This window comes from Pholis gunnellus, assembly GCF_910591455.1.
Source record: "Pholis gunnellus genome assembly, chromosome: 2".
Taxonomy (NCBI): Eukaryota; Metazoa; Chordata; class Actinopteri; order Perciformes; family Pholidae; genus Pholis; species Pholis gunnellus.
In genome coordinates, this window is record NC_136536.1 from 22,105,493 (window position 1) to 22,117,976 (window position 12,484).

The 12,484-nt window shown below is 42.5% G+C and overlaps 1 protein-coding gene across 1 annotated transcript; it reads left to right on the plus strand.

The window, feature by feature from the left end:
- Nucleotides 1-477: 477 nt before the first annotated feature.
- Nucleotides 478-11,599, plus strand: slco4a1 (solute carrier organic anion transporter family, member 4A1; the record flags this gene model as incomplete). The annotated part of the gene is made up of 11 exons (XM_079172277.1): nt 478-1,318; nt 2,858-2,948; nt 3,367-3,488; nt 3,668-3,779; nt 5,853-6,007; nt 7,046-7,316; nt 8,705-8,867; nt 10,137-10,312; nt 10,622-10,686; nt 10,787-10,935; nt 11,429-11,599. The coding sequence occupies 11 exons, from the start codon at nt 478-480 to the stop codon at nt 11,597-11,599; spliced, it is 2,316 nt and encodes a 771-aa protein (XP_079028403.1).
- Between the last annotated feature and the right edge of the window lie 885 nt (nt 11,600-12,484).

Below are 12,484 nucleotides of genomic sequence, written 5' to 3' on the forward strand. Positions count from 1 at the left end.
TCTTATCTTGATGTGAGGATCACATTGTTCTTGAAGGGACACAAAAATAGGTCAGCTGTGTCAGATTTGTGTGTCATCCATTCATGCAAACATTAAAAACTTTACTGCCTTATTAAAACCGATTGGTTCACTGATCCAATCTCTCTCCCTATCTCTGTCTTTGCTCTTCATAGGATGCCATTACTCAACGTCAGTATGAAGTCTTTACAGCCTGCACAACCTTGTACAGATGGGTAAACCAGAGCACCTGGAGAGCACTGTGGACACATGGAGCAAGTGATACAAGCCAAGAATAGATCATCTCAGGGCCTGACAGAGATCCTGAACACAAAGCATTCACCTTGAGCGTCAGTTGATTCACATTGCTGTGTTCCTACATTTTAAACATCGTTCTCTGCCTCCCCCGTTCAAAGACCTCCCACGTCGACCCCCCCTCCTGCGCCATAAGGACCCAGAATACTGCCCCTCAGAGGGGAGATGCCCGTCTTGCTAAATGCCGATGCCTCCTTCAGCTCCAAGCAGGAGCTCCTGGACCTTCAGGACTGCCCTCTCAGCGGGGGCCCCTCTCTGGACACCCCCAGCCCCCCAGACTCCCAGACAGGCAGCCCACTAGGCTCAGGCCCCAGAAGCCCTGGCAGCCCCGGAGCTGATGGCCCCGTTCGGCCCCACATCTTCACCGGGGCTTCCACGCTCCCGGGGCAGCTGTACGGGGCGGAAACACAACCAGGGACCCCAATGGGGTTAAAGCTGATCTCCACTGACTCGGATCAGCTGTGTGGCTGGGGGGCCCTGACGCCCAAAGCTATCCAAGCTTTCAATACCCCTCGATGGGTGCTGTTCTTCCTTTGTGTGGCCTCTTTCCTCCAGGGGATGATAATCAACGGCTTCATTAACACAGTGGTCACCTCAATTGAGAGGCGCTTCGACCTGCGCAGCTACCAGGCCGGCCTCATCGCCAGCTCCTACGACATTGCCGCCTGCGTCTGCCTGGCTTTCGTCAGCTACTTCGGCGGCACAGGACACAAGCCCCGCTGGCTGGGATGGGGGGTGCTGATCATGGCTATTGGTTCGCTGGTGTTTGCCCTGCCTCACTTTACCACGCCCCCTTACCAGGTCAGTCTGACCGAGCGGACGGTTATGTGCTCCGGCAACCGTACCACCCCGTGCCAGGACAAGGAGGGTGGAGGATTGTCCAGCTATCGTTTTGTGTTCATGCTGGGCCAGTTCCTCCACGGCGTGGGTGCCACGCCTCTCTACACGTTAGGGGTCACGTACCTGGATGAGAATGTCAAGTCCAACTATGCGCCTGTTTATATTGGTGAGTAATTCATTTTGTACAGCATGTTCCTGTTTGGTTTTGCATTGTTTGAAGTAGCGATCACTCACTAACAGTGATCATATTAATGATGTAATCATGTTACTAAAAAAAATGATCATCTCTTCCCAATTGGTCAATTTTTTATTTGCATGTTGTGTGTTTGTTTGCTCGGCCCTTTGTTCGTTTCCTTCTTTCTCATAATGTGACTGACAAATTGATTTGTTTAGACCATAGTACCTTAACAAGTGTCCCAGTGTCCCCCAGTCGGTGACTTTTCCTAAAAGTGTGTTGTGTAGCACACGGAATTATTAAGAATTATTTAAAAAAAGAAACAAAGGCCATTTATACCTATAAGTGCCAGTAAAATGTACCCCTATAGAGAATGAATGAAGTCATCTTTGCTCTATTAATTTTGCACTTTTAGATAAACATTCTTGAGTGGAGTAAAGTTTGATGGTGGGAAGTTTCAGGATGCAGCGATGTGTCCTGGGTTGATTGTGACTCTTTATGTGAGTAGCATAAAGGGACCACAACTAAAGCATTTCATCATACGACTCTGTCGATGCATTCTAATAAACCGACTAATTTGACCAGTTGCCGGTTGAGGCAATCTCAGCTAATATTGGCAGCTGGACTATGAAGTGCACCGACTTCTGTCTCTGATTGTTAATTGTTTTGAATGCGCTTCAATTGCATTGCATAATGAGAACACATATCAAGCAGGGCGTCTTTTCATAATGACTGCATGTCCGTTGCAGGCGTCGGTTGTTTGCATGAATGTAAACGTACATATTTGTTCGACCATGAGCATACAAACGCCAACAAATCTGTCACAAAGTGCGAGTTGAAACATAGACCTGTAATCTAACTGTAACAACACTGGTTGCATCCCACTCTTTCCCTCTTGTTTGTTTTTATTGTTCATTCAAAGTGTTTAATGTGGTGAATTAGTTAAATGGGCACAACTGCTGTGACACTTTCCCTCTAGGATCAAATAAGACAATTACGTGTTGCTCTAATGACACTATATAATGATTCCAATTCGGAGTACCCATCCAGAGGACAGTCACAGAACGAACTTTTAACACTGAGAATTGGATACAGAAGAAATAGAAATAACCAAATGTGCCCTCTGTGCAGTCACACACACTCTGTCACAACATATTGTTCATGGTATTCATTATTGTGTTGCCATTAACAGAGATCAAGTGCCAGCCCTGTCATTTTAGACTGTTTCCGGCTTTTCTTCACCTTCTTCACCATTCAGCATCCACTCAGGACACCAGTGGTACTAAACGTCACTAGGCCCATTTCAAATAGCAGCAGAGCACAGTGTGACCCACTCAACGCTGTGCTCAAAACTAAAGGACAAACACACAAACAGTCTTTGACATCAAGCTCTAACTCTATCTTTGGGGACACAGAGCCCAATAAAGAACAATGGGGCCCTTTTAACCTGTAGGAAACAGGAAGTAGACAGTATACTGACACACCCAAGGTCTGGTTCTCAGTCTGTGGTCTCTCTCTCTCTCTTTCCAGGGATCTTCTACACAGCGGCCATTGTGGGTCCAGCAGCAGGCTACCTGCTGGGGGGATACTTCCTCAACATTTACACCGAGATCCACCTGACGTGAGTCTGCTGTGGATGGCAGAATCAATAACAATAGACTAGAACACCCATGAATGAATAGAGTATATATAGAACAACATATAATAGAGCAGACTTGATGCATGTTAACAGAGACAGTGTATAGCTGGAAATATTGATTCATTTTTTCGCACATAATTAACATAGTTAATTTTGCACTAAGTATACAAAAATAGTCTCTATGAAACAATCACATAGTAAAGCCTATTTATGTATTGAACTACCAAAAAATGTATTGTTATCGACATATGAAATGACCTATATTGTAATATAAGATTTTGGCCATATTACCCAGCCCTAAGTGGACTAGCATTTAAAGGTCGATATCGGTGAATGTCAAGTCATTCACACAATGTGTTTGTGTGTGTGTGTGTGTGTGTGTGTGTGTGTGTTGTCACAGTACAGAGATGACTCCAGAGAACCCTCTGTGGGTCGGGGCTTGGTGGATCGGCTTCCTGGCAGGAGGAGCAGCAGCTCTACTGGTAGCATTCCCCATCCTGGGCTACCCACGACAGCTCCCGGGTACCACTCCCGTCCACTGCACACATACACATACACACTATTTTGTCTTGCAACAGGCAGGCAGTAAAGAAGCAAAAGTGCATTCATTCATATATGTTGTTATTTTTAGCTTACGGTAGAAATTGGTTATGGGAGTGGCAAATGTCACTCAGTCTCACATCCTCTGCCTCCTCCTGCAGGCTCTCAGGAGTACGTGGCCATGCGGGTGTCTGAGGCCCACCAGCTCAAGGACGGAAGCCAGACCACAGCCGCAGACCCTCAGTTTGGCAAATCAGTCAAAGACATGCCAAGGTAATGCACCTACTGAAGAGGATAATAGAAAAGTGTTCTGGATACAGTACAGGCAACCTGGGAACACGTTGACTACCGTTCTGAGGATAGATGAGATGGGACAAGAGGAACATGTGAGACTGGAGTTGGAGTTGAGAGACAATGTGTATTACTTTGTATTCATTCCTTCACAAGTAGCCAGTTTTACAAGCTCATTTGAAACCAATAAAAAGCTAAATGATCATCAGATGATATCTGGCGGGTTCCCAGATTTTCTCTCCACAACGCATGTTTAACTGGATTCAACCAAACGCTGCTTAAACGTGATCGGTCAACATAGACTACAAATGGGAAGCAGAACACTTCTGATACCAAAATCTTGTCCCGCTGCCTACAGATTCTGATGGCAGATATCTTTATAGAGATTACAGCACAGATGACATCAAAGAGAGACGTGACACCTTCATGACATCATCAGAATGACTCTCAGCGCATTAACACGAGGAGTTGTTTTTGTGCCATAAATCGGAAAATGGAGAATGTAAAAAATTCCTAGAAGAAAACCTGCCTGTTAGTTTGGACCCCCACTTAGAGCGGCAAAAGCTTCACGGGGGGGGGGGGGGGGTCACGAGGCCTCCTTGTTTTAAGGGGGGGTAAGACAAAAACATACAGTTGGCCTATATCCCAGCATTTCATTCATTCAGCATCAGGGCCTCTGCTAAACAGCCGCCGAAACAATCAAAGTGCTACGAGAACAATGGCCAAGCACCAGGGAGAAGAAAACAAATTATCAAAAAGAAGCCTATTAAGTATGTAGGATTTATAAAAAACAATTACAAAGACTAATTTATACAAACAGAGACTTGTATCAAAAGTTCCTAAAATAACAGGACAACTCGTCACTGATGCAATATTCACAGGAAAAAAATCACAATTGATCCAAATTGTACCTTTTACTTCCTGCAGTTATGGCATTCACTATTTGGGTTGATTGTACAGTTAATCAGTTGTTCTGAATCGATATTGTCGAATATGTCAGCCATTCAGGATACGCGAGTTTACTCAGAGATAGAGAGAGGGTCCCTTTCGGAAAACGTTTGGGAACTACAGCCATAGATCATTTATGCAGAGAGAGACCAATAACTCACTGTCATTCCTCAAATTAAAGTGTTGAATTCAAAATGTCCGAATTCTTGAACTTATATTTGATCAATGTTTTCCCTCAGAGATTTACTGACATTTTCAATGTAAACCTGTTCCCAATGGCCCCGACTGTGAACATGTCAAACCTGCAGTCATTTTACTGTCTCACTCCAAAACGAGATTGAAAAGTCAGCCGCTCTGCTTGTAGCTAACAATTCTCAGTGGAATTCCACGTGTGATGTTAGCCAGTTAGATGATGATGATGATGATGATGCTGATGATGATGCTGATGATGATGATGATGATGATGATGATGATGATGATGATGATGATGATGATGACGACGATGACAATGATGACGATGATGACAATGAGTGCCGAATACGAAGTCACTAATTAAAACGTTTTGACCGCTGTAACCCTTTTAGGAGTAACTGGATTACAGCAAGTTGCTCTATTTGTAAATTCAGAAAATGTCCGTATGTTAGTTATCATGACATTGTGTTGGTATGTTTTCTCCCCCCCGCTGCACACATCCTCAACTGTTTTGAAACATCAATCCATCAAGAGGTTAATCAAGAGATTATAATATAGAGGAAATAAACGTCACATTCCAGACAAGTTCTATATTTAGACAGGCATGTTACGGACTTTGACAGATGAGTGGCAGTCCTGCCTCTTTTCAGTTCACTACTGTGTTTACTATGAACGCAGCAACCCACAGGATGTCCCCACTGTTACTGTAGCACTGGGGATTACGTGCACACAGTAAGGCGAGGATCATGTTGTGTAACATGACGATGCGTCTTTAGATCTTGTGCAGTGCTCATCTGTACTAGGAACGTCTCCAGGCTGGTGGGATTCGAGCGGCCTGGTTTAATTAAAAAGGAAGCTACGTTTTATTCACTTAGTTGTGCACACTTACTCTTTGCTCCGTCTTTCTCCCTCCAGGTCTGTGCTGCTCCTCTTGAAGAATCCCCCCTTCCTGTTCCTGTGCTTGGCTGGGGCTACGGAGGCCACCCTCATCGCTGGCATGTCCACCTTCGGTCCAAAGTTCTTGGAGTCACAGTTCAGTCTCAGTGCTTCAGAGGCTGCCACATGGTTTGGTGAGTGGGGTTAAATCATACAACACATGATGCAAAGTCCAGAGCAAACCCAAATGAGCGATCAAAATCTGTTTTAAAGCCATCTCAACCCAGTGAGAAATAAAAAAAAGCCAAGACAGACTTTTTTGACTCTGACCTGTTCCTTTGGAGATGTTGGAGACATTAAATATGTAAAATTCAACACTTTATTCCCGTTGACCTTATATTTGCCAGTACCTCCTCTGCAATACATTTATAAATTGACACCAGAAGTAGGAATATTTTGTCATTTATCATTTAACTACACCAGAAATAGGCACATTTTATCATTGAAATACATCATTCAACTGTGAGTTTTTGGTGAAGTAAATATTTGCAGGATCAAGCTAGTGACTTTTTTCTCCTGTTGAGAAGAAGTGTCTTATGTAACAGGCACTTTCACTGAATTTACAACACTTCCTCACTCCCCGAAATTGTCAAATATCGAGGCTTGATCAGAGGCCCTACTACTTTGAACTATGACACTCTAGGTAACCTAGTGTCCGTTTTGGACATGTCATGGATGGAGTGTCAGTTTCTGCTCGTTACATGCATTCGTCTTTACAAAATCAACACCTGGTTACATGCATATGGTCTCTTTTGAAATGAAACTTCCAGTGAAGGTTTACTTACGCAACAAACACTACTTGGTTTTGTTTAGACAGCAATAGTTTGAGGTTAGGCTCAGAAAAAGCGCAAGTGGAAGGATTTGGATAGATTTTTAAAAGTCGCGTGGCGGCTGCGTTGTTTTAGAGTCATATGATCGAAACATTTCCAAATCTCCACTTAAACAATTAATTTATCTCTATCTGGCCAAACCATGGCAGTCTCCTGGAGTCTGGTGCAGAAAAGCCAATGCAGTGTCCACAGTGAAAAGAGTTAATCCTCTATGGGCTCTACTCAGTACATTTTGTTACAACTAAGATTGTGATACTTCATGTCTACAAGTAGAGATTTTTGGCCTAATAGTAGAACAGCAGCCTGATTGCATGCCTATGTATGTTCCCCCCCCCCCCTCAGGATACATGGTGGTACCAGCCGGCGGCGGTGGCACCTTCCTGGGCGGCTACATCGTGAAGAGATTGAACCTGCGCTGTCGAGGCATCATCCGTTTCTGCATGATGTGTGCGATGGTCAGTCTGCTCGCCATCTTCATCTTCCTCATCCACTGCCCCAACGTGCCCATGGCCGGTGTCACAGCGTCATACCAGTACAGTCTGATGGAGAACCAGCAACTGGACCAGTACAAAGACCTGTATGACAAGCCAAGCGAGCTGCGCCGTAGGAACAGGTGGGCAGTGTTTATGTTGGCTCCTAATGTTGAGTTCTTTTTATGATTTTATTTTGACTAAAATGTGTATTAGTTTCGGTTATTGTTCATTTGACTTTTTTTTCCGAAAAGATGCAGTAATATCACTTTAATATTTGGGGGAAATTGAGGTAGCAATTATTCTTGTGGTCATTCCAACAATCTGTGTCAATGTCACACTAACAGTCCTTTACAATGTTGTGTTAGCATTAGCATTAACGGTAGCTTACCTTTTATATAAGTCCATTTTGTAAATGTCATTTTTATTAATGTGCAGCATATTTTAGCAATTCATCCCAGCTGATTTGTTCGCCACATCTTGTCTAATTTTAAGTGGGATTGTAGATGAATTTAATCCATAAATATTTTATTTCTTTCCTTGACTTTAGATTGATTTTATGTGAAGTTTAAAGGAAGTTCCTTTACGATTACTAGTTAAATAGAACTTAATGGGAGGTGCTTAGCTGTACAAAGACACATTTCACTTCACATTAAACATTTAAATGTTCTTAGGATTGTTTGGATCATAATCTTCTAGTGAAAAGAACGTGGTGAAGCCATTGCAAGCACAAAACATACGTATTTACTTAATGGTTTTTCGACTCAGTTAGACCAATGATGTAGATGATGTCATTTAACAATATTTATTGAGATACAGGGCAGTTTGTGCAGCTTTGTCATGTGCTTTTTCAAATGTATCCTCATAAGTATGATATTTTACAAAAAGTCATCCCTGATTTTTTTTTATGCATTTTCCGAATATTCAAGAACACGATTAAATTTTGCATCCGGTGACTTGTACACAATTTCTCGCTGGTGTAACATCACACGCTGGGGTTTTCTCCGCCAATCACATGTATATTAATTGTGTCATTGTGGTAATTATTGTGTCACTTGCTAATATATTCTTGCATTCACAACCCTTGCATAGCTTGACAAGCTATTGCACTTCACCTTATTTGTGTGCCCACACTTACGTATGTCAGCATTGTTTACAAACTGTTAAAGGTTTATACTTCCTGGTTTACGATAACTGGGATTACATACAAATTGATTTTGTGGGACATAACATAATTACGGTGCATTACTTCTCGTAGGTATGGCGTCGAACATTGTATGAGTATAGCCTGGCTTATTCAGCACTGTCTTTATGTACTTCAGAGTATTACCATCATGATGACTTGTACAGTAGTGACTTAGGAAACTACTTGTTATCACAAAGTATGAGGTAGCACATTTTTTGCATCTAATGACCTCCTTCTTTGTCCTTTCTCCACACACCTGTCCCCCCCTCCCTCTGTCCCTCCCTCCCTCCCTCTGTCCCTCCCTCCCTCTCATTTCTCTGTCTCTCCTTCACCTCGTGTCTGCAGCTCTTCTTTAGAGGAGGACCTGACAGTGGGCTGTAATGCAGGCTGTAGTTGTGTCAGAGAGCTGTACAACCCGGTGTGTGGGGCAGACGGAGTGATGTATTACTCCCCCTGCTACGCTGGCTGCAGCGCCATCAACCACACCGAGCAGTCCACGGGCAAACAGGTGCTGCTCTAATGCTGCAACCCTCTTAGTAGATTCATTGACTGATCAGTGGTTTTGGTCTTGTTCATTCGTCGATTAGTCATTTTGTATGCGTTTTTCATGCTCAATGACTTATTTCCAACTAACTTATGTGCACATCTCTAGTTTTTTCAAAGATTTTGTGTGATTCTTTGTGGAAAAACTCTGTTTTACAGATCTGTATATTAAATCAACTAATGGATTAGACAACAAAATCTTATGAGTGTTAGTCCTCTGACAATTTCTTTGGTTGAGGACAGCCCTAGAGAGCACAAAGCTGTGAGTCTGTAAATACAGGGGACAGCATTGCCTCCCAGTATTTCCTCCCTTATGCTGAAGCCTCCCCCTCCTGCATAAAAAAATGACTTTCCTCTGCTCCTCAAGATATTTTTTAACTTCCCAGCATAAGGTGCTAACAAGCAACAATACATTCAAATGAATTCACTGCAGTTATAGTTATTTACATTCTCAGTGTTAGTATAAACTGAGGATGCTAAATTCTGCTGCAGAGGTACTCGTTTGCATTACAGGCCTCCTCTGAAGCATTTCAATGAAGAATAAAATGTTCTTCAAACAAAAACTTTTTTTCCAAATGATAAATCGACATTATTGTAAAGACAATAACATTTTGTTACACCTACAACATTTAGGATAATATAATGAAATAATTTAGTGATATTTAAGAATTTTAACATTGTTCCTTTCAGTATTTCTTTTAATTCTCTTAACCATCACACAGTTTACGATGCACACTTGAACCTACTCACCGAAACGTTTTTACTAATTTAGAAGCAGCAAAATTAGTAAAGCAGTTTAGGTGGACAGTTGAATAGCTCTGAATTAAGCAAATATGATTTGATGTATGTTCTTATGATGTCCTTTAGTACTTTGTATAATATCGCTGTTGCATTTAGTCAACAATGTTATTATTTTAAGATAGAGTATGATCCTCTTAGGCCCCTAAAGGCCAAACACGAGGAAATCTGGTAGAAAATAGTAAAAGTTACTATTTTGAAGCCAGGGCTCTAGACTGAAAGCCTGATGATAAAATAATAATGATGGTCTTCAATGGTTGACATATTTAAGCATGTCTGCTTTACAGATTATTACAGACTTAATACGGGAGCTACGGTTGTAAACTTACACCATTGCCAAAACGTATGCCATGTGCATAAACACAGCCAAAAGGCCCCTATGCACAAGAGTTCATGTTTCTGTTTGTGAACTAATGAACAATATGTGTGTTTTCAGGTGTACTCTGGATGCAGCTGTGTGGTGGGAAATGTGTCCGGGGGCGAGGAGGGCTTTGCTCTAACAGGGAAGTGTGGCAGCACCTGCCACCACATGCCAGCCTTCCTCTCCTTCCTCTTCATCATCATCTCCTTCACCTTCCTCTGTAGCATCCCAGCACTCACTGCCACACTCAGGTAAATGATGTCACATTTACTACTTGTGTTTTGATTACAAGTAAACAGCTGGTAACTGCCTTGAAAAATACATAGCTGCCTTGCCAATGGGCATAACTCGCCCCAAATATATATTTTCTAAATCGAACCATTTGACAGTACCTCCGTGGCCCACTAGATGGCGGTCCGAACAGATCACTATAGTACTGTCGGGGCAAACTGCAGATAAAACAAATGCCGCAAAAGGAGCTGAAAAAAGGATGAACTTGTATCGTAATGAAGTGTGAGATCCATTTTGCCTTCATGCCTGACCAACTGTGTGTCGTGCAGGTGTGTGCCAGACAGCCAGAGGTCCTTTGGACTCGGTATCCAGTGGATTGTGGTGCGCACACTCGGTAGGCCCACTGTATTCTTGCATCAAGTTCTTTTTCTTCTTCTAACCTCTGAATCACGACCCATTTGCTTAATGTAGATGTTGTCCAACCTTTGTTACAGGTGGTATTCCGGGGCCCATAGCTTTCGGCTCGGTGATTGACATCTCCTGCTTACTGTGGCAGGATAAGTGTGGTGAGCAGGGCTCCTGCTACCTCTATCATAACTCAGCCATGAGCCAGTACACACTAGTAGCTGGTATCATCTATAAGGTAATACTAATAGACTCAGTAACCGGCCTTTTACTGTCGTCTCACTTTCAATCTCTTTGTTGAAAACGAAAGATATCTCTGCTTCCCTTAAAAAATGTAATAACATAGTTTACACACTCTGCCTTAGGGACTGTATGGACATATTTGATGTGCATGTTTAAATGTAATTAGCTTAGTTTAGCATAATACTGGAAGCAGGGGGTAAACACTTCAGTTTGTGTACAAATTAAACAAATGGTACACAACGTGTTACACTACTGAATGGGTTAACTTTCACACAAAATACAACTGGAGGTGCTGGCAGGTGTATTTATTTACTTTATTCCTTGCTACAGTCGTTATGCTTTATGCTAAGCTAATGGCCTGAGGGCTCTGGCTTCAAGCACAGTCACGAGAGTGGTATCGATCTACTTGTCGAAACTCTCTGCAAGAAAATAAACACGTGTATTTCCTAAATTGTTAAACTACTCCTTCACCACTATCATCTGTTTAGGTCATGGGGACAATCTTTTTCCTGTTGGCCAGCATCCTGTACCAGCCTCCTCCTGAGTCGCCTCAAAGTAGCTGTGAGAGCACCGACCATGGAGGAGGGGACATGAGCGACCTACCTGTCAAAGACCTTCCCGAAGACGGCGTCATCGTCAACCTGCACGCCAGGTTATGACGTCAAAGACCCCCCGACCGCTGAGTCTCTGTCTTGACTGTGTGTGTGCTGCTTAGCACAGTGCGTGAATGTGTGTTTGGGTGGTGCTTCCTTTATACCAACAGCCTTCTCTCAGCCATAATGACACCACCCCCCAACAAACACACGCGTGCATGACAACACATAACATAGACAAATGGAGAAGATTAATACAGACACACATACCAAGAACAGGATGCCTTCATGCACACCACACACACACAAACACATACGACTTTCTATAGTACACGACGACTTCTAACATGCTGCTCTCTGGGAAGACAACCCTGCTGTGACCACACGTGTGCGTATCTGAGTGTGTGATTGACGGGGCGGTGCCACACTAGTTTCTCACAAGCATTTCTACAGATATCTTAATACTGTGTTGAATCAGTTCAAATGACTTTTTAGAATGTAAGTCTGATGGCATTTATTTGTTTCATATTTTATGTAATTTTCCTTCAAAAGACAATGAAGCAGCTGAGACCTACGTGGTATATATGATGTGCCATGTGTATGAAGCATTTATGATGTGGAGGAAAAAAAAAAAAAAAAAAGGTATTAATATCCATCTTTTTTTTCTGTTCTTCTCTCATTACTGGAAGATAGTAACACTGCTTTACTTTCCACCCATGATGAAGCCATGATATACTGTATCTGCAGGCCAGTAATAATGAAGTCAAATCATTTCATATGTCATATTTCAAGCCAAGAGTATCTGAAGGCACTTATATTAATATGATGTCACTATAGTCTATTGGTCACAGTACAGCAGCACAAATCTATTTTCAATTAGAAAAGCACACATGTATTTTTGATGTACATGTACAATATATGACCACTAATTGGCTTGCATTCAATAGTAGA